The sequence below is a fragment of the Lissotriton vulgaris genome, chromosome 8, assembly GCF_964263255.1.
Source record: "Lissotriton vulgaris chromosome 8, aLisVul1.2, whole genome shotgun sequence".
Taxonomy (NCBI): domain Eukaryota; kingdom Metazoa; phylum Chordata; class Amphibia; order Caudata; family Salamandridae; genus Lissotriton; species Lissotriton vulgaris.
This window is the reverse complement of record NC_141696.1, coordinates 456,656,318-456,680,790: the sequence shown is the minus strand read 5'-3', so window position 1 is coordinate 456,680,790 and position 24,473 is coordinate 456,656,318. Positions and strand designations below refer to the sequence as shown.

Below are 24,473 nucleotides of genomic sequence, written 5' to 3'. Positions count from 1 at the left end.
TCGCCGATGTGCGGCGATAATTTTTGTCTCTAAACAAGTTAGAGACAAAAATTATCGCTAGTTGTTCGTAATATGCCCCCGGGTTTTTGCTTGCAGAAATCGGGAGGCGGGAGACTAGCACTGAAATCAGTAGTCACACGCCTGAATCGGGAGGGTTGGCATGTCTGAATTCTCTACAGCTGGGGCCATAAACTACATCCGCAGGGGTAGGTGATAGCCTGGGACCAGCCTGGCATCTAAAATGGCTGCCGTGCACGACAAAATTGTGGCATTGGAAAAAAGGCAAGATGGCGCAGCCGCTGGAAGAGATGTATCAACATATATCAGCCTCCTCAGCCACCCTCAGGAAACATAGGGGATTAGGATACGTCTCCCGCACCCCCTTATACCTAGTAATTTAATTAACGAAGCACAAAATGGCGAATTCCCGTTTCGCTACCAGTTTGCGGCCCAGTTCGCGGCCCGTGAAGCGCTTCTACCGTGAAAAATCATTTTTTTTTCTTTTCCCCACGGGACCCTTTAATATCCCCAACAACATTCCTAGGGGGTGAAGAGAGGGATACCTTGCCCCCTTTCATTAAATTCCCCCTTCGTTTTTCACCTCTTCTTTTCTCTCGATCCTACCGAGAGACAAGATGGCGGCCGCTCCGGACTGTCACGCAGCAAAAAAAAAAAAAGCTCACGCACAGCCGCTGGAAGAGATGTATCAACATATATCAGCCTCCTCAGCCACCCTCAGGAAACATAGGGGATTAGGATACGTCTCCCGCACCCCCTTATACCTAGTAATTTAATTAACGAAGCACAAAATGGCGAATTCCCGTTTCGCTACCAGTTTGCGGCCCAGTTCGCGGCCCGTGAAGCGCTTCTACCGTGAAAAATCTTTTTTTTTTCTTTTCCCCACGGGACCCTTTAATAACCCCAACAACATTCCTAGGGGGTCAAGAGGGGGATACCTTGCCCCCTTTCATTAAATTCCCCATTCGTTTTTCACCTCTTATTCTCTCTCGATCCTACCGAGAGACAAGATGGCGGCCGCTCCGGACTGTTTAGAATGTTGACAGACACCGGAGAGCCAATCAGCTTTCTGCGTGCAAAGTTCCGAAACGCGAAAAGTAAGCGGACCGGATCGCTGCCCGGAGCGCTGTTACAGATATATATCTTGATTTAAACGTTAATTTCTCAAAATCCACTGAAGCACATATATTGAGACCTAGCAAAGGCACATCGGGCTAACAGTCCCTACAATTTTGCCAAGTTTCGTGCAAATCCATTCAGCCGTTCGAGCTAAAAGTGAGTCCAACCGCCCTATGGAAAACTCAATGTAAAAAACACGTTTTGGGACCCCCCTTTTTTCTCAGCTCCCCCTTGACGAAACCCCACCAACTTTTCAGGGGCTGCTCAGAAACAAAATGTGCCATTTTCCTGAAAATTTCAGCCGATTCCGTCCACAAACGCCAAAGTTATTAGACATAGAATTTTCTAAAATCCCATAGGGAATTAATCCTAACTATATATACCTACTGGCGATAGCCAGTAGGTAATATATATATATATATATATATATATATATATATATATATATATATATATATATATATATATATATATTCACTAAAAAAAACATAGGTTTCACACCAGTTATAGTTAGCTGGGAATTTTTTATCACATATTACATCACTCATGACATGGTCAGTGACATCACTCATGACATCACTGATGACACCATCCAGTGAATGTGTGTCTTTCTGAAAAATAAATATGGTTTATATGTGTATTTGTAAAGGTCGATGGACGAATAGATGTTTAAATAAGTGTGTAAATGGATGTTTTTTTAATAAAGTATTGATTGGTTAACTGGCTTATAAAGTGTATCTTAGTGAATACATATATTAGCGAGTAATTTTTAAATATTTGAATATATGTATCAGTGTTTCACTTTGTGTATAAGTGGCTGCATGGGTTGGTGACTGACTCACTGTTTGGATGTGTTTTGAAGACAGCATATGTGCAGGACTGTATGGGTGGATGAATGTGTATATGTGTGTGTTAGTGAGTGAATGCCTGCCTCACTAGTGTCTTTATGAGTAACTACATATGTTTTAATCTAGTATTTGTGAGTATTGATGTACATAAGTCAGTATATGTGAGAGTGAGAGATTGAAAGAGTTCCTGTTTAAATAAGTATGTGTTTCTATAAGTGATTGTTTAAGAGAGTAAGTATGTGTAAGTTTCCTTAGAAGTAATGTGCTAGTGTGTGTATAGCTGTATATGCAAATAAATGGATGTTCAATAGTTTATTTGCATGTGTGAGTATGTGTGTGAGTAACTTTTGGATGACTGTCGGTGTATAAAAGGATGTATAGGTGTATCACTACATATGATGAGTGAGTATATGTATGAGTGACTATATAGAACTGTTGGTGAATGAGTGAATGTGTATATAGATGGTGGTATTACTGAATTGGTTGTTGTAACTGCTATAGGTATCTCTATTGTTTTGAAAATGTTAGTTTCTATTTTTGAATATGTGTTTCAAGCGTTACATTACACTGAAAGGAGGTCTGTCACTCTGTCACATGGATGGTGTCATCAGTGATGTCATGAGTGATGTCACTGACCATGTCATGAGTGATGTAATATGTGACGCCATCAGCAGTGCATTGCAGGCGCGCAAGTTATAGTGAGTCCAACTAACTATAACGTGGGTATTTCAATGGTTTTATGTCAGTAACATTTTAAGCTAACTATAACTGTTTTTTTCAGTAAATGTAAGGGTTTTTTAAATGCTAATTCCTAACTATAACTGGTGTGAAACCTATGGTTTTTTCAGTGAATTTCATAGGTTTTTTAAATGCTAATTCCTGACTATATATAGGACCTCAAACCTATGAAATGTAAAATGTTTTATAATGAATCCTATATTGTATATTTATATAATACAATTTTATTATTTTTGTTTATATTTTCATTTTTTTTGCCCTGGTGCGCTCCCGGGGCGCGTACCGGGGAGCGCCCCAGTCAGCGCAATTTTGCCGTGCGCCCCATGGTGCGTAGCGGTGAGTGTCCCGTTAGTGCTATTGGCGCGAACGAAAGCATCATCATGACGTATCGCGTAGCTGCGTCCGCGTGATACGCACGGCGTAATTGCGCCCGGAAGCACCCGCGCACATATGAACACGCTACGTAAGCGCCCCGGGGCGCGCTCCGGGGTGCGCTCCGGGGTGCGCTCCGGGGTGCGCTCCGGGGTGCGCTCCGGGGTGCGCTCCGGGGTGCGCTCCGGGGCACGTAGCGTAAGCGCGTTGGGTCATGTGACCTGAAAATAACACTTTTCATTGGTTCATAACAGTTTTGGTTTCATAATGATGAAACCCCTGGTCTTGTGACCTGAAAATAACACTTTTCACTGGTTCAGAACAGTTTTTTTCCAAATGATAAAAGCCCCCACCTTTTTTCCTCATTCTCACTTTGTACTTTGAGTGAGGAAGACCTGTTTCCAGAGCTATTACTACCTATTTCTACTCAGAAATGGCTACAGTAGCAGCATCAGCTAGATCATCTGCCCCACCACCACCTCCACCACCACCACAAGAACCACCAGAACATCTCATTGATGGTCAAGAAGAAGAGGAGGAGGAGGAGGAAGAGGAGGAAAGGACAAGGTAGTTCCTGCAAGAAAACACTCCACCATACAAACCTAAGGAGCACTTCATATGGGAGTTTTTTTTAAATCCCAACTGGTTTAAAAAAAGTAAACGCTGCAAAGGTGACCTGTCTCATCTGTGGTGCTGTGCTATCCAGGGGGAACCCTACAAAAAAATATTCCTTTGGGAATTATACAATGATTCGGCATATGCAGCGTTTGCACACTATTAACTTTTCAGCTGCAGAGATGAGAGTACTCTTCAAATACCTACCCCAGTCATCTGGCACAGCCTCAACAACCAAAGAACCCACTCCATCGGGTCCAGAAGCAAGTCAGTTGATTTCAAGTATCCAACCAAAGTTTGGGGGATACAAAATTGTTTGTGTACATTTTGGGAAATTAATCACTTATGGTGAGCAGAGCATTACACTCATCATGCTTGCTGGTGATAGCCACAAATGCACAAAGAAGCCTTAATTTGTTCCTGTTTTTTTTTTTGCTCCAGTTGAGCCGTTTCCAAATCTCTGTTTTTTGTGTTTCCCTATAAAAAATACAACAAAAATATAAAAGCCAAAAAAAAGTAAAAAATGTTCAAAACAACAATAAAAAAATATCAAACAACAAAAAGAATAAAAAAACAGTTCTTTTTAGAACTACCTCCAATTTATAAAAGAAGGCTTCATTTTTTTTAAAGTCTGTCATTCTTTTTTCCCAATGGTACGCTCCCTCTGCAAAAATTGAAAATAAAATGTTTTTTTTGCCCCGCGAGGCCCTTTTATAGCCCCCACATCAAACCTAGGGGATCAGGGTGGGTCTACCCTGCCCCTTATGGTCATTTCCCCCTTTGTTTTGGCCACCTCTTGTGTCTCGATCCTACCGAGACACAAGAGGTTTCGAATGTTTACAGACACCCAAGAACCAATCAGCTTTCTGCGCGCAAGTCGCGTTGCGCGCCCGGTGCGCTCCCCGGAGCGCGTACCGGGGCGCTGCCATAGATATATATATTTTTTTGCACCTAAATTACTCAAAATCCACTGAAGCACGTATCTTGAGACATAGCAAAGGCACATCGGGCTACCAGTCCCTACAATTTTGCCAAGTTTGGTGGAAATCCATTCAGCCATTCAGGCTAAAAGTGAGTTTGACCGCCCTATGGAAATCAACATGAGGAAAACACGTTTTGGGACCCACCTTTTATCTTGCCCCCGCTTGACGAATCCCCCCCAAACTATCAAGGAAGGAGCGAGGCACCACGAGGCCATTTTGAGGAAATTTTCAGGCAGATTCGTCAACCAGCGCCAAAGTTATTCCAGATAGAATTTTGAGATTTAACATTGAAAAAAATCCTAACTATAACTACCTGGCCAGTAGGTTCTATATATATACAGCATATACATCGTGAGCAAGGGAGCGTGACTCCCGAAACGCGTTGATGATATATGCTTAATAAATAAGCTTTTTGATAAAACCTGTTTGTGAGTGCCTGGATGCTTTCAGTTGCCGAAACTGCGAAATCTGGATTCTTATTCTGAATATATATATATATATATATATATATATATATATATATATATATATATATATATATATATATATATATATATATATATATATATATATATATATATATATATATATATATATATATATATTATATATATATATATATTTTCACTGAAAAAACCATAGGTTTGACACCAGTTATAGTTAGCTGGAAATTTTACTGACATAAAAAATTGAAATTCCCACATTATAGTTAGTTGGGCTCACTATAACTTGTGCGTGTAATGCACTGCTGATGACATCACATATTACATCACTCATGACATGGTCAGTGACATCACTCATGACATCACTGATGACACCATCCTTGTGACAGAGTAACAGACCTCCTTTCACTGTAAAGTAACCCTTGAAACACATATTCAAAAATAGAAACTAACATTTTCAAAAAAGTGGAGATACCCATACCAGTTACAACAACCAATTCAGTAAATCCACGATTTATATACACATCCACTCATTCATCAACAGTTCTATATAGTCACTCATACATATACTCACTCATCATATGTAGTGATACACCTATACATCCTGTAAAACACCAACAGTCTTCCAAAAGTTGCTCACACACATACTCACACATGCAAATAAACTGTTGTATATCCATTTATTTGCATATACAGCTATATACACACTACCACCTTACTTCTAAGGAAACTTACACATACTTACTCTCTTAAACAATCACTTATAGAAACACATACTTATTTAAACAAGAACTCTTTCAATCTCTCACTCTCACATATACTCACTAATATACATCAATACTCACATATACTAGATTAAAACATATGTAGTTACTGATAAAGACACTAGTGAGACAGTCATTCACTTACTAACACACACATATACACACTCATCCATCCATACAGTCCTGCATATATGTCGTCTTCCAAACACATACAAACAGTGAGTCAGTCATTGATGCATCTATGTACTAAGTAATACCCCCAACAAACAATACAGACACTCAGACTGATACTAAAAAAAATCTAATAACCCATATACAAACACATGTAGCTACTCACAAACCCATGCAGCCACTTATACACAAAGAGAAACACTGATACAAACATTTAAATGTTTAAACAATACTCGCTAATATATGTATTCACTAAAATACACTTAATAAGCCAGTTAACCAATCAATTTCTTTTTTGAAAAACATTCATTAAGACACTTATTTAAACATTTATTCGTCCATCGACCTTTACATATACATATATAAAACATATTTATTTTTCAGAAAGACACACATTCACTGGATGGTGTCATCAGTGATGTCATGAGTGATGTCACTGACCATGTCATGAGTGATGTAATATGTGATGTCATCAGCAGTGCATTACACACGCAAGTTATAGTGAGTCCAACTAACTAGAACATTGGAATTTCAATGGTTTTATGTCAGTAAAATTTCCAGCTAACTATAACTGTTGTGAAACCTATGGTTTTTTTCAGTGAATTTCATAGGTTTTTTAAATGCTAATTCCTAACTATAACTGATCTGAAACCTCTGTTTTTTTCAGTGAATTTGGTAGGTTGTTTAAATGCTAATTCCTAACTATAACTGGTGTGAAACCTATGTTTTTTCTGTGAATATATATATCTATATCTATATCTATATCTATATATATATATATATATATATATATATATATATATATATATATATATATATATATATATATATTGCGCAGAACCTATGTACAACCACTCTATATCAATTTTGAAACCTCACTGTTTCCCAAAATACAAATCCTCTATCTTGCAAATATTCATAGCAAGCATTATCAAAAAGCAAAAAACAAACCAACAACAAACAAACTCAGGGCCTTATTAATGAAGGCCTTGCGCCACCAGTGCATCTCATGTTAAAAGAGATGCACCGGTGCCACAAGACACTCATAATTAAGGACCAAATGTAAATACCATTGATTTGCCTCCAAAATCGTTTTTTGAATAACATTTAAAAAACACTGCGCAGATTCATATCAAGCAATATCAACAAGCAAAACACAAACCAACAGTAAACAAACTCAGGGCCTTATTTATGAAGTCCTTGCGCCACCAGAGCGTCACTTATTTCCCATGTTTAAAGTGATGCACCGGCTGCATAAGGCAATAATAAATAAGGGCCAAATGAAAATACCATTGATTTGCTCCCAAAATCGTTTTTTGAATAACATTTTAGAAACACAGCGAAGATCCTATGTACAAGCACTCAATTTCACTACTGAACCCTCACTATTTCACAAAATACGAATCCTCTATCTTGCAAATGTTGATATCAAGCATTATCTAAAAGCAAGACACAAACCAACAACAAAAAAACTCAGGGCCTTATTTATGAAGGCCTTGCGCCACCAGAGCGTCACTTATTTCCCGTGTTTAAAAAGATGCACCGGCTGCACAAGGCAATCATAAATAAGGGCCAAATGAAAAATACCATTGATTTCCCCCAAAATCGTTTTTTGAATAACATTTAAGAAACACTGCGCAGAACCTATGTACAACCGCTCAATATCACTTTTGAAACCTCACTGTTTCCCAAAATACAAATCCTCTATCTTGCAAATGTTCATATCAAGCAATATCAAAAAGCAAAAAACAAACCAACAGCAAACAAACTCAGGGCCTTATTTATGAAGGCCTTCCGCCACAAGAGCGTCACTTATTTCCCATGTTTAAAGTGATGCACCGGCTGCACAAGGCAATCATAAATAAGGGCCAAATGAAAATACCATTGATTTGCACCCAAAATCATTTTTTTAATAACATTTTAGAAACACAGCAAAGATCCTATGTACAAGCACTCAATTTCACTACTGAACCCTCACTATTTCACAAAATACAAATCCTCTTTCTTGCAAATGTTCATAGCAAGTATTATGAAAAATCAAAAATAAAACCAACAGCAAACAATTTCAGGGCCTTATTTATGAAGGCCTTGCGCCACAAGAGCGTCACTTATTTCCCATGTTTAAAGTGATGCACCGGCTGCACAAGTCGATCATAAATAAGGGCCAAATGAAAATATCATTGATTTGCACCCAAAATCGTTTTTTGAATAACATTTTAGAAACACAGCAAAGATCCTATGTACAAGCACTCAATTTCACTACTGAACCCTCACTATTTCACAAAATACAAATCCTCTATCTTGCAAATGTTGATATCAAGCATTATCAAAAAGCAAGACACAAACCAACAACAAAAAACTCAGGACCTTATTTATGAAGGCCTTGCGCCACGAGTACGTCCCATGTTAAAAGAGACGCACTGGTGCCACAAGGCAATCATAAATAAGGGCTAAATGTAAATACTATTGATTTTCCCCCCAAATCGTTTTTTGAATAACATTTAAGAAACACTGCGCAGAACCTATGTACAACCACTGAATATCACTTTTGAAACCTCACTGTTTCCCAAAATACAAATCCTATATCTTGCAAATGTTCATAGCAAGTATTATCAAAAAGCAAAAAAAAACAAACAGCAAACAAACTCAGGGCCTTATTTATGAAGGCCTTGCGCCACAAGAGCGTCACTTATTTCCCATGTTTAAAGTGATGCACCGGCTGCACAAGGCAATCATAAATAAGGGCCAAATGAAAATACCATTGATTTGCACCCAAAATCGTTTTTTGAATAACAGTTTAGAAACACAGCAAAGATCCTATGTACAAGCACTTACTTTCACTACTGAACCCTCACTATCTCACAAAATACAAATCCTCTATCTTGCAAATGTTGATATCAAGCATTACCAAAAAGCAAGACACAAACCAACAACAAAAAAAATTAGGACCTTATTTATGAAGGCCTTGCGCCACCAGTGCGTCCCATGTTAAAAGAGACACACTGGTGTCACAAGGCAATCATAAATCAGGGCTAAATGTAAATACCATTGATTTTCCCCAAAATCGTTTTTTTGAATAACATTTAAGAAACACTATGCAGAACCTATGTACAACCACCCAATATCACTTTTGAAACCCCACTGTTTCCCAAAATACAAATCCTATATCTTGCAAATGTTCATAGCAAGTATTATCAAAAAGCAAAAAACAAACCAACAGCAAAAAAACTCGGGCCTTATTTATGAAGGCCTTGCGCCACAAGAGCGTCACTTATTTTCCATGTTTAAAGTGATGCACCAGCTGCATAAGGCAATCATAAATAAGGGCCAAATGAAAATCCCATTAATTCGCACCCAAAATCGTTTTTTGAATAACATTTTAGAAACACAGCAAAGATCATATGTACAAGCACTCAATTTCACAATAGAACCCTCACTATTTCACAAAATACAAATTCTCTATCTTGCAAATGTTGATATCAAGCATTATCAAAAAGCAAGACACAAACCAACAACAAAAAAACTCAGGACCTTATTTATGAAGGCATTGTGTCACCAGAACGTCACTTTTTTCCCATGTTTAAAGTGATGTACCAGCAGCACAAGGCAATCATAAATAAGGACCAAATGAAAATACCATTGATTTGCCCCCAAAATCGTTTTTTGAATAACATTTTAGAAACACAACACAGGACCTATGTACAAGCATTCAATTTCACCGCTGAAACTTCCCTATCTGCTTCCAAATATTCTCCATACAGCAAACAAGTCTCTATCTAAATTAAATAAATTATTACTTACCTTTACAAATGCTTTGGGAAATTGAAAACAATGTCAGACACACACACACCAATTTTTCTTTAGCAGAGCAGAAGGTGTGCACTCAATACACTGAAACCAAGACTGGCATAGAAAAGCTCTAACTTTACACACATATGCCATATTTCAACCAATCAAAAGTCTTCCCTCACTATTTTCAAACCAACACCCTTCCCCCTCTCAGACCTTTCTATCTGTTACCATAGCAACTCCCTCCTAACTGAACTCTCAGGTTCAAAAGTGTATTCTACATTGTTGCAAATTAAGTCAGCAAGGATGTTTGACCTCTCAATACACCAGCTTATCCAGGGCATTATTGCTTTTAGTGACTTTTTCTTAACCATTCAAATTGCTTCCTATACACAACACAACCATGCACCCTAACTTTCTGTTTTCAACTAACTGAATCCACCAATCATTGCTTGTGATTCAACGGCAGGGAAACTCCACAATTATTCTTTTGTAAACTCCTACTGTTCCAACTGCCATTTTATTCCCACACTTCATCTGACTGCACCTGAACCTTCCCACATCATGTATTCTGTATGGATTATTGGACACAGCTACATCCACTGGGCTCAAAGGTATGCAGCAAGCAGATATTATCAAAACCTTGATTTATCAAATGTGGAAATCAAGTGGATTGGCCAGAGAGGATTGAGATGTCATCAATTGATACCATTGGTGAAAACCTTTTTGCATCTGCCAAACCCTGACCTCTTAATAGTGCAATGTGGTGGAAATGATTTGGGCACTATGACTGGGGTTGGTCAGGAAATGCTTTTAAAGGACACCTTTGATCAATTGATGACACTTTCTCCACAAACTGCCTTGGTATTTTCCAATATATGCCAAAGACAGAAATGGAACTGGTCCAACCAATTTTGTCCACAATTTGAGAAAGCACGGAAACATGTGAATAAATCTGTTTCTGCCTACATGAGAGACTTTGGAATGGGTTCAATATACAACAACAACTTGCGTTACAACATGCAAGACATCTACAGAGGAGATGGTGTGCACTTCTCAGATGAGAGGAATAGAATATTCCTCCTGAATTTAAGACTGTGCATTGGAACCTACTTGTAGGTACCTAAATCAGCCACAGAACCCAAAAGCTCTTATCAGAGCTACCTTACCTCTGATCATTCAAAACATTTATCTTTTTCTAACTTTTTTCACTATTTCTCACCAAAGTACGCTCCCCGGTACGCTTACCGGTGCGCGTACCGAGCGCCCCCCCCGCAAAAATTTTCCCAAATAAAATTCATTTCTGGCCTATATGAGCGTCCTAAACCCCCCTCAGAAAACCTAGAGGGTCAGGAAGTGACTACCTTGCCCCCTTCTACCCATTCCCAACGTTGTTTGTCCTCCATTTTGTGTCTCGATTCTACCGAAACACAAAATGGAGGACTCCCGTAACGCTGCCGGTGCGCATACCGGGGCGCGCACCGGTAAGCGCTCCCTAAAAAAAGGTGGGAAAGTAATTTACAGAAAAACCACTGGAGACACTTTCATCAAATATAGAATAGGCCCAACTACATAGCAATCCCTACCATTTAATCAAATTTGATGGAATTCCATTGAGACATTTATGCTGTAGGCCTGACTAAATATCCTGAGGTAAATTACATGACAAAAACACATATGAAGTGCTAGAATTGACAACCAATTAAAATGTTACTTTCATTTTCTACTATTATTTCATGACATTTGATTGGTTATGTACCTGAATATATATAAAGAAAGAGAGAGAAACACAGCCATTTTGACTACTACTTCCTGAAGTACATTTCAAGAGCATTTTCACTGACAACTTAAACTTCTTTTTGAAAGGTAAGATGTTATTTTAAAAACTGAAGTACGTTGTGCACTTTAAGGTAATTTGGAAAACATTTTCTGATAGTTATATACTATCCCTCTGTAATAGTTATAGAATAAGATAGACTTCTCTGTTATAGTTATGGATGGAGTTAGGCTTGTCTTGTATAATTATGAATTTACTTAGGCTTTATCACATACACTTTTTTTATATTTCTACTTCCAGTCTGATACCATACACTGCCCAAAGATAAAATCTCTGTTAAAAAAAACAAAGTACCTGTCTGAACTTAAACCCAACAGTGCCCTATCTCTACTGATATTTTTTTTTTAAATGCAAATTACAGCACAAAAATGAAAGGAGAGCAAAAAAAATTCCATCGAAATTGTTCTGGAGAGCAACAATAATAAAGTTATTGAACCCAATGACTCAGAATTCATGGATGAATCACGGGACTATGAACTACTTCAATGTGTACAATCAGTAGATTTCCTGTTTCAAAATGAGGACATTTCTGACAATCAAATATTAGAAGTTCTGTTAAATTTGGAAAAGGAATCAGAAAAATAAATTTATATTTAATAATTAAAAAATTGTTTGAGACATTATTCATTTTTATATGTATTTCTTAAACTAGTACCAAATTGATTATAATGTAAAGTCAGACTTAAAATATACTGTGCAACTTTTTTGTGTTATATAGTAAGTTTGCTCATAGTTACTTCCTTTCTCCCACTATATTATCTCCAATGTGTATTTAACATCTCTTTATCATCTCCTGCCTCCATATTGTTTCTGCCTTCCTGACAGACTATGCTATGAATTCCATATACCACAATAACTTCTGTAACAACATGCAAGATACCTACAAAGGAGACGGTGTATATTAAATTTTAGACTCTGCATTGGTACCTACATGTTGGTACTTAAATAAAAAAAAAACAACAAAAAGAACAATTAATAAACATACAATATTTGAAAAGTGTATCATTCTTTTTTCCCCATAGTACGCTCCCCGGTCCGCTTCCCGGTGCGCGTACCTGCGCTCCCCCCCACAAAAAAACGAAAAAAAATTATTTTTAGGGGACCCCGCGGGGCCCTTTTAAAGCCCCCATATCAAACCTAGGGGGTCAAGGAGGGTCTACTCTGCCCCCTTATGGTCATTTCCCCCTTTGTTTTGGCCACCTCTCATGTCTCGATCCTACCGAGACACAAGATGGCGGCCGCTCTGGACTCTTTAGAATGTTTACAGACACCCGAGAGCCAATCAGCTTTCCGTACGCAAGTCGCGTGGCGCTCCCGGTGCGCTCCCCGGTGCTCGTACCGGGGCGCGCTTATAGATATATATATTTTTTTGAACCTAAATTACTCAAAATCCACTAGAGCACATATCTTGAGACATAGCAAAGGCACATCGGGCTACCAGTCCCTACAATTTCGCCAAATTTGGTATAAATCCATTCAGCTGTTCGGGCTAAAAGTGAGGTCGACCGCCCTATGGAAATTAACATGGGGTAAACGCGTTTGGGACCCCCCTTTTATCTCTGCCCCCGCTTGACGCATCCCCCCAAACTTTCAGGGAAAATAAAATTCAACACCACAGCAAAATGTTAACGGTCCCAAAGAGTTTGTTTTTAAACTGTAAAAATGCCCTAAACACAAAAAACACAAAGTAACAATTACCCCAGCAAAATCATTTTAAAAGTTGAATGATAAAAATAAATCAACCACTTCACACAACCCCAAATGCATATATTATGCATTGGTGGGCAAGCACATGGGAACAAACAAAGGAAAAAACCTGGCATCTTTGACCTGAGCTTCTTGAGCTGAGCCACCCCAGGCCTTGCCACCAACAGGCACATGCAGACAACAAAATAACCTACATTTGTCATGAAAACAAGGCCACCCACAAGCCACTAAATAATATGTATAATTTTTAGCACAGAGGAGTGAGACTTTGAAAAATACTTTATAAAATATAGCCAAGACCAATAGCAGACTAGGCCCCAAAAAGTAAAACACCACACTATGAAGATAAATCTATAAAATTTGCAAATAAAACAGCAAATAAGGAAATGTTAACCCAAGGCCTCCAAAATCCACAAATGTCCACTAGCCCTTCATATCCCATGGGCAAGACAAACTAAATGAAAAATAACACAAAAAAAGGAACTGTAAAGTGGGGCCTACCAACACAGCTTTGCAAACAACTGCACCATACTTACTTGATTTAAAACAAAAACACAGGAAAGATTCCAACTTCCAAGGGCAGATGATGCAGCAAAGAATAAAGATGCAGACAAAAGAGTTGTGCTTTCCTTCCAAAATCTATCTCTAAAATCACCAAGGGCTGGACAAAGTTCAGGGGGAAGTCTGCAGGACTGGAAGAGAAAGTTGATACTACATGTCCAGTAACCTCGCTCTGAATAGCACTTTATCTGAGTAAATATGGAAATAAAATAAATCAAAGGATGCATTTCATGCTCACAATTTACCCAAACAGTCTGCTCGGGGGCAAACGTTAAAGCAAAGTTACTTTTATGTTATATTTCTGTACATTCAATTCGGTCATTTGTTGCTGAGCATCCGTTGCAATGCTTGTGTGCTATTACTAAAATTGTTTATTTGAAAGCTAATCTTGTTTATGCGAGGCAGCGTAATGGTGCAATCCCAGGTGTTATTCATAATTTTCGCACTGGGAAATTCCCAAATCAGACCAAATTATTCAAGTGTTATAAAAATTCTTCGCTGGCTTACTCAATTTGAGTAAGTGCCTAAACTTAGCATATGTGTGTACCTTGTAGCAAACATAAAATGGATGTGTTTCCACTCTATGCTTACACTATGTCCCAATTTTTAGTTTTGAACTTCTAATGAATCTTAAAGTGTTCATAACAAAAAATATGTAAAAATATAAATAACGAATTAATTCTACTCGTTCTGCATTTTGACAGTATGCATGGGTAAATCGTAGACCTTTATTGGATGACCAAAAACTCATGCCCACTTTAAACAGTGCTTTGCTAGATACCCACCTCCCTGCTGAGTGACATGCCTATCACCCAGCAGTGTCCCTGCTCCCATCCTGGGGCTCTGTTCGGGATGGAGCATGAAAAATAAAATGATAGACAAGTTACCATTTTTTTTCATCTGTGTGGCTTTGGGTGAGGGGTTTAAGTGGGGCAACGCTCCACCGCTTTATTGGAGGATCCACCCCTGACTACTAGAATAGACATGACTAGTCTCTCCTAAGATTGGTCACTTTTTCCTTAACAGGGAAAGATCTGCTATTTTATTAAAAAGAGAATTAAGGAATACATGACTGAAGGGCAGTGTAAAGTAAATGTTAAGGAGAATGAATAACACATTTGAATGATTGGTTGAACCTTCTTTACAAAGCCACAATTTAAAGGTAGCAGAGATTAAGTACATCGCAAGCTCTGCTCTACTGCACCCGAATATAAAATAGTTGGAACATCTCCACGCATTTCATGATTTACCTCATGCATAATCCATGACTTAATATTGCAGACATTGATCCAAGATTCTAATTGATGCACTCAGCAAGGAGAGGTTTACTGCTTGACATGTATATTATCGCTTGTGATTTATATCAGCTATTTGTCAACATATCCATCCCAATATTGTACACCACAGCCTACAGGGTGGAAAGACCGCTTACCTAAAATATTGAGTATAGTAGGAAGGGTAAATTAAATTTACATATCAGATAGGATTTTTAAAAGTATGAGTCTGTTTGTCAAGCAGTGTGGATTCTTCTAGTCAAAGATAAACGTATCAATAAACTATAATAGTTGTTATTGACAAATCAATTTTTTCTTATTCAGTCAACATTACAAATATATTATTTAGATGCTTAACATAGAGATCTAGCATGTAAATAATTGCTGTATGCATGTCAAAAATCCAGTTGGATATCCCTTTTCATTATAAATGAGGTTTTAGATGGTAATCGCATTGTCCATGTTAACCAGCTTTAATTAAAGCACTCAACTATTCTAACCTGGGTGTAGTCAGGGTCTAAGAGATTGATAGAACATTTAGGCTGGATGTGGCATTGTCATAATAAATCAACACTTACACATCGATTTGATGCCATTGAATAGCAGCTAAAATAATTTGTAACACTCATAACACACAAGGTAATGGTTAGGGAATAGTCTTAATTAACAGTTTGGTGGTAACTGAAAACCTTTAATATGTTGTGACAATTCTAATTCTGGAGGAGCGTCTGTGATTAGAATTTAACGGATGTATGACAGAACCATGCAAGCCATTGACACACATGGCTTTACAATGCATTTGTTACAACAACTGTGACACTACCATTCAAGCCTTCTCTATGCAACATTTCACCACACATATACCTTTACTATGCATGCCTTTACAACAAAACATTATTGCAAATGCCTGTGTGGTCAAGGCGTATACGTTAGAAAAATTTAAGAAGTAAGTATTTCTCCAATATGTGTATATATATATAACCTACTGGCAGTCGCCAATAGTTAGTTGTTGTTAGGACCTTGTTTATTCAAGAAGCATTTTTTCTTTTACCAATATCTTTGGTGCCGTTTGATGACTTTTTGTGAAACTTTCTAGACTAATGGGGTGGTAAGGTCAGCTCCTATGTTAGAAGTTTCAAGGTGATTCATCAAGCGAGGGCTGAGAAATGGGGGGTCCTAAATCGCATTTTCCTCATGTAATTTTTCTTTAAAAATGAAGCACTGTTTTCTGCGCTTCATTTTTCTTTCACTCTCCTGGTGGGCCATGTCCCAGAGGCAATTACAAAAAATTATGTGGGGCCTGCGTGGGGCCCCACAGCCCCAGGGACCGCCACCTCCCCGGGACTATGTTAATTAAATGCATGGGGGCCACAAGGGCCACCCGTGAACTACCACCTCCCCAGTGCAATATTCATTAAATGCAGTGGGCCATGTGAACCCTCATCCCTGAGGACCATCCCCTCCCCTTTATTTCTTTACAAAAATGCGTGCATGGCTCCTGCCCCCCATGCAATATTGGGACAACCACCTCCAAGTGACCCACCGGCCCCAGGACCACAACCTCCCTGGGTCTATCCTAAAAAATGAAGTTTGGGGGGCTTGAGATCCCTACATAGCTCCTGGGACCACTACCTCACCGGGGCACAAAGTAAGTAAATGCGGAGTCTGTTGCCGCCCGGAGACCACCTCCTCCTTGGGGCTATACAGAAGATGGGAAGGGGCTTCCCCCCCAGAGACCTCCATGGTGCTGGGGACCACCACCCCCCCCAGGGCCAGCTCCAGCAATGCCCCGGGTGCCCATGACATTGTAGATGCTCCCGCCACGCCATGCCATATCAAACTCTGCTTCACTTCATGGAAGCGAGAGCATGAAAAATGCTCTTGCTTCCATGAAGTGAAGCAGAATAGCTTTTAGGCAGAGGGAGCAACATGCCAGCAGCTCCTTGTGTCCACAAGCAATGCCAGCTTCCGCAGGAGGTGGGGAGCCGGCATGGACCACTGAGGCCTTGGGGCTCCCCTGCGGTTCCAAACAAGAGGTCAAGCTCTGGGGGATTGGTCCCCAGAGCTGAAAATGGCACAGAAGGGGGGCCACTTGCCCCCCTCTCTTGTTTTTTAAATGGCTGGGCCCTGAGGAATGGGGTCCTCTGGGCCAAAATACACCTGAGGAAGGGGACTCCTTTAAAATAAATGACATAGAAAATAATGGCTTGGCTTGTTATTGGTGTGTTTATGTTTTTGAGAAAGGTAGTCTGAACTTTGGAGTAGGTGTAGGAATGGTTATATTGAGGTGTGAGTAGGTGCATCAGGGATTATGTGGAAAATCTCATCAGTGATGTCATTTGAGATGTCATCAGTGATATCACTGACCATGTCATGAGTGATGTGAAATTTGAGGTCATAAGCAGTGCATTGCAGGGACACGAGTTACAGTTAGCTCAGCTAAATATAACTGCTGAATTTCTCGGGTTTTGTACAAGTGAAATGCCAGGCTAACAGTAACGTTGCTGTAACCTTTGTTTTTTTCTATTAATTTCTAAGGTCATTTAAATGCTAATTCCTAACTATACCGTCCCTTAGACCTTTGTTTTTTTTCAGTTAATTTATATATACACACAGCTATATTCGAAAACGTCTCCAGGTACATTGACTTTTACTTCAACCCTATTGTTAGGACTCTAACTTCTTGTATCAGAGATTCTGCAGACATTTTAAAACACCTATGGGATGTGCAATGGGAGAGTAACATGATATTACTGACTCTACATATAACCACATTGTATACCAGCATAAGACACATGTATGGCCCAAGAGCCACTGAGTATTTCCAGAGAACTAGACCTTTGAGATTCGTACATCATATTTGTATGATTTTAGAAATGATGAATTGGTGTCTGACGAAGAATATTTTTATGTTTGAAACAGAGTTGTACCAGCAGGAAAAAGGGACAGCCATGGGCACCTGCCTCACCCCCAGTTATGCCAATTTACATCTAAGCTGGTGGGAGGAGCAGGTGCTTAGGGGCGAAGTAGGGCAAACTGAGCTGGAACATTGATGGCAAATGTATTGATTGGGGTCATGTTTATTGATGATATTATTGTGCTGTGGCAGGGCGCAGAAGAAAATATTGAGTTGTTTGTTCATGACCTAAACAATAATTACCTAAATTTGAAATTTGTGGGTCACTATAGTAGAACATCCATTGAGTTCTTAGTTATCAAAGTAACTGTCCCAGGAGACATGCTGGAACTGACTATGTTCCGTAAACCTACAGTGGTAAATGCCCTCCTCCATTTAATGAGTTCCCACCCTGCCTCACTCATTCAAAGTATACCCTTCAGGGAGTTTTTTAGCGTGAGTAGGACATGTAGCAACCCTGTAGAATATGAGAAAATAGAGAATGAGTTGGCTGAATGCTTTATCCAGAGAGGATACTCACAGACAATGATACAAATAGCATCTGATAAGGCTAGAATATTGAATAGGGATAAAATACTATTCAAGCCATTGAGAACTCAAATCAAAAAGAAGGAGCTGAAAAATGACCCAGGTAGCCACAGATTCATGACAACATACAACACTAAACATAATGAAGTGAGGGCTATTCTAAAGAAGCGCTGGTACCTAATTAAAGGGGATCCGATATTAGGACCAGATAGCAAAATACACCCTGCGATAAAATACAAAAAGTCCAGGTCCTTTGGAGATCATCTGGTTAGAACTGCTTATCAAGCAAAAACACACACTCAGACATGTCTAACAGTGAAAGATGGTTTTAAAAAGTGTTCTAAATGTAAAGCTTGCCAGAATAGAGAAAACATAGCGGATTTTAGAACACCATTTAAAAGAACCATAAGAATAAGAGGCTACCTGACATGCAGATCAGGCTATATAGTCTGTATGCTGAAATGCCCATGAAGGAAGATTTACATAGGTAGCACAACCAAGCCGGCACATAAAAGGAGCCTGCAACAAAGATGAGCTATCATCAATAAAGATAGGAATTACCCTGTTGCCAGACATTTTGAAAATGCACACAATAGTGACCTTAATTTGATGACATACAGCTGTATAGCTGAAGTCCCGAGAAAAAGTAGGGGGGCAACAGAGGGAAGGAACTCCGGAGGCTGGAAACACTCTTTATACTAGAGCTGGATAATTCGAGCTGAATGGGATAAATATTGATGAAGACCTGTTTACCTGCTTGTATAAAAATTGAAAAGTGAAGCCAAACATTCAAAGGAACTGTTTTTTTAAACTAATACTTTGATATTTTATGAGGAGAAGGACAGGGGACATATGCACTTTATTATTAGCATGTTTTGGATATCAAGCACTAGCACTTTATTTCTTATACTACAAATTATTTACTAAAATATATATGAATTTTAATAGACAAATAAATCAATTTTATAAAAAAAACATTTTCTAAAATGTAAGTATATAGAATGAGAAAAATAATGGTTGAGCACTAGCACTTTAAAAATAAGTACTGTAAAAGAAATAAGCACTAAGTACTTTAACAACGCCAAATTGTTTATTAGAGGTTACGAAGGGTGACCTTTAAAAATCTATTAGCCAGATATGATGCATTGTTGAAATGAAACTTATAATTGTTAATTTGCAAAAATTCAATATACTGTTAAAATACATTATCGGAAATCAATGTTAGCCTTTTATAATGCACTTGCATGTAAAGGAAGTGAATAATTGTGAGTTGTAGAATGTTTAAAAATGGCGCCCGTGGTAATAGAAACAGTGGCAGAGATGTTCATTGGGACTGTCCTTTGTGCTAAATTATTTTCAGAAATGCAGAATTGTTGTTTTGATTGATATATATATATATTACCTACTGGCGGTCGCCAGTAGGTATATATAGTTAGGATTTTTTCTCTATGGGACTTTTGAAAATTCTATGTCAAATAACTTTGGCGTTTGTGGATGGAATCGGCTGAAATTATCAGGAAAATGGCACATTCTATTTCTGAGCAGCCCCTGAAAATTTGGGGGGGTTTCGTCAAGGGGGGCTGAGAAAAAAGGGGGGTCCCAAAACACATTTTTAATATTGAGTTTTCCATAGGGCGTTTGGCCTCACTTTTAGCTCGAACGGCTGATTGGATTTGCACGAAACTTGGCAAAATTGTAGGGACTGTTTGCCCGATGTGCCTTTGCTGGGTCTCAATATATGTGCTCCAGTGGATTTTGAGAAATTAACGTTTTAAAAAACAGATATATCTGTGACAGCGTCCCGGGTAGCGCTCCGGTTCGCGTACTTTTCACGTAACGGAACTTTGCGAAGCAAAGCTGATTGGCTCTCCGGTGTCTGTCAACATTCTAAACAGTCCGGAGCGGCCGCCATCTTGTCTCTCGGTAGGATCGAGAGACAAGAGGAGGCCAAAACAAAGGGGGAAATGAAGGAAAGGGGGCAAGGTAGACCCCTTCTGACCACCTAGGATTGATGAGGGGGATATTAAAGTGCCCCGCGGGGCAAAAAAAAAAAAAATATTGTGATTTTTTGCCTTAGAGACGCGTCCCGGTACGCGAACCGGGCAGCTAACCAGGCAGCTAACCGGCAGCGTAACGGGAGTCTGAGGAGAATCTGATTGGCTGTCAACATTGTAAACCGTCCGGAGCGGCCGCCATCTTGTCTCTCTGTAGGATCGAGAGACAAGAGGTGGTGAAAAACAAAGGGGGAAATTAAGGAAAGGGGGCAAGGTAGACCCCTCCTGACCCCCTAGGATTGATGAGGGAGATATTAAAGTGCCCCGCGGGGGAAAAAAAAAATAATAATAATTTTGCGATTTTTCGTTGTAGAGACACGTCCCAGGACGCGAACCGGGCAGCTAACCGGCAGCGTAAGGGAGTCTGAGGAGAAGCTGATTGGCTGTCAACATTGTAAACAGTCCGGAGCGGCCGCCATCTTGTCTCTCGGTAGGATCGAGAGACAAGAGGTGGGAAAAAAAAGGTGTAAATGAAGGAAAGGGGTAAGGTAGACCCCTCCTGATGCACTAGGATTGATGAGGGGGCTATTAGAATTTCCCGCGGGGCAAAAGAAAAAAAAAATTGCGATTTTTAGCGGTAGAGGCGCTTCCCGGTACGCCAACCGGGCAGCTAACCGGCAGCGTAACGGGAGTCAGACATCTTGTGTTTGTGGAGCGTCCGGTTTGCGTACCGGGTAGCGTTCCGGTAAGCGTAACAAGGGGAAAACCAAGAGAGACAGTAAAATAAAATTTAAAGGAATAGATTTCCACCAAACTTGGCAAAATTGTAGGGACTGTTTGTTTGATGTGCCTTTGCAAGGCCTCAAGATATGTGCACGTGTGGATTTTGTCTAATTAAGGTTAAAAAAAATATATATATATCTGTAAGCATGCTCCGGCGCGCTTACGTTGCGGGTTTTGTTTGCGCTGTAGAGCCGATACGTCACGGTTATGCGACGCGTCATGAGGCGTCTCACGTGGCTACGTGATACGTCACGTAATAAAGAATATATTTTACAGCTATAGATATTAGCTTTTAAAAAACCAATGAAATTCACTGAAAAAACCATAGGTTATAGACCATATATAGTTAGGAATTAGCATTTACAAAACCAGTCTCTCTGCCCTTCAATACCGTTCTCTTACTACAGTAGGATCCTTTCCTTCATCAAGGCGCAATGTCAAATGCCGCTGATCTATGTTTGTATACCATGTCCACTTGTTTTTTTTCAGGCACTGACTTACCTTTATTAGCTAATAAGAGATACCATTCATGCCACTGTTTTGCAGTAGGCTCATTTTCATCATCTATATGGTTTACCAACCGCCACTGATCTGTGCTTCTTTCTATTGTTCACTTGATTATTTCGGGCATCTAAGTGACTACTAGACACCATTCCTGCCACTCAAACACAATTGCTCACACTTGTATACCTTGTCACATCACTTCAAGTACTGTGTTTTCCCGGACATTTCTCATGATGTCCAACCCATGAGAATGGCACCCTTACAACAGTAACTCTATGTATTGTGTTTTCCTGTGCATTTTTCATGATGTCCAACCCAGAGAGCGCACACTCACAACAGTCACTCTTCAACATACACTTTGTTTTGCAATTCTCTTTAGATGCAGCAAGGGTGATGGGTGATCCCTCTCCAACTGCTCTCTCTTTATGACAACTACTAGATAACCTTCTGTTTCCCCTGTATCCCTCACCCAATGTTTTGTATCCTTCCCAGCCCTGAAGAGTCACAGGACCACTCCTAGTGATGAAATACGTGTCAGCTGGTTGTTTGGTTCAATGCAGTCGTTGCTTCATGATAAAAAACGTTTTAACTCACGCTGGTGTTGGCCACTGCATTTATAATACTTATAAGACTTACACCAACATTTTGATATCCCCACTACGTGTGCACCAGCACTGTGCCCAAATGTGTAAAGTTGCAAATGTACAGTGATTTGCCGATTTTAATAATGAAATACAAAAGGGATATTAAGAGGAAGTTAACCAGTGATGTGGGATCAGCCTTGGTTTTTGTTAAGAGAGTTATGACAGAGGCATGCCCATTGGCACTCTGGCAGCCACAATGGCCAAGTAGTACATGTTTCATGCCCCATTCTTCTGAGGAAAACAATCAGATCAGGAGAAGGTACAAGACTTTTCTCCTTAAACTGTGGCTGGTCAATACTGTCTCAGCAACATTGGAGCAAAGGTCGCTCTCCACCTGCATGACCTATGTAAGAAATAGAGCAGCCTGCATTCTGTAAAAGGTGCATTATATAATTAATTACAAAAATATTTTGTGTGTGTTAAACAAACTTGTGGAAAATAATTAAATTTATTTCTGTGTTTTATTTGTTTGTAATTGTAGGTGGAATTGCTGCATATGCTGTTGGCGCTGGTAACATCAATAGCTACGCAAACGTGGACAACAGTGGCTATGCCAATGATTTAGTTGCTCGCGCCCAATATTATAAACAACATGGATTTTAAATAATTACGTGTATCACTTTACTTTCCAAATCTATACTGGTTGACTGTTTTACATGAAAATGTTTTGAAAAAATGTTTTTTTCAGAATTTGATCTAATAATCATACTTATGATGAATAAAATACTAGACAATGTAATCTTTCATTATTAACTTTCTCCACTAATAAACCTTCTATCTGCATTACTGATGTGTACAAATGGAATTCAATGCCATGGCTGTATGTTTTAGCATGTTGGAAAGTTATTCTACTCACCTCCCTATGGCTCTGCACTCTTGGTCTCATAACCACAGTCACACTCCCGTTTTTTGCACCCTCAACTGGAAACCAGTCATGATTACAATGCTCCCCCATAAACCTGTCGATACAACACTGGTCAGATATGGTCCAAACTCTTGGACTATCAATTATCCTATAAATGTTTCAAAAAATGCGAAGAAGAATCTCAAACACAATCCAGTTATGGCTCACCTCCTTTCTTGGAAAATTAGGAAGGTGGCATTTGGTCAGCTGTTTTGACTTTCCACAGTACATTCCTCGATTTCATATTAATTGATATTTTTTATTTAAAAAAGTATGGTTTCACAACACTTCCAATTGTTGTACTTGGAGAAATTGGAGTCACCTAAATACATCTAATACAGCAGGTTCACTTCAAAAGACAATATAAAAAAAACAAATATTTTGCATTAATTATACAGCCATGATTATACTCTCCATGAAAGTAATTCATAAATCCTTTGTTTACAATGCCCTTAAAGAACCCACAGCATTTTCAAGGGTATAGGGTGAATTATATGAAATATTTTGGTTTTGTTGGGCACGTTGGATATTAGGGCACCTTGAGACCATAATCAGGGGTTGGATCAAATGTGGTGACAAATTCTCACACTCTAAGATAACTCATCTAGAGTCATTACCACATTCACTACAATGAATTGTCCCTGATCTGTTTGGAGCATAAAGTAGAGAAAACAAGAGTGTGTGCCTGATTGACAGCAAGAGAAAGAAAGACAACATAAGTGACAGAGAAAAAGAAAAAGAAAGTGAAAAGCACATTTTAGTTCAATGTATATTTTAAATTGCAAACATTTCTTAGAGCGCTTGTGTTCTATAATATTAATGGACAGTATCAGCACTTTTCATTAAATGTAGAGTGACCTGGTATTTGCAATTGTCTCGCAAGTATATTACCTGCAATGGCCAATCATGCACAGATAATGCAACCCTTTACTATAAAGTTGCATTTTCAAAGGTGCCAGC

The 24,473-nt window shown here is 39.1% G+C and overlaps 1 protein-coding gene across 1 annotated transcript in view; it reads left to right on the top strand.

Annotated features, from left to right (window-relative positions):
• The window catches only part of LOC147697174 (lysozyme g-like), a 451,950-nt gene extending 428,738 nt beyond the window's left edge, over positions 1-23,212 (top strand). The window contains exon 5 of the mRNA XM_086936115.1: positions 23,091-23,212. Coding sequence (XP_086792241.1) covers positions 23,091-23,212 — 122 coding nt within the window. The remainder of the gene's footprint in view (positions 1-23,090) is intronic.
• The last annotated feature ends 1,261 nt before the right edge of the window (positions 23,213-24,473 follow it).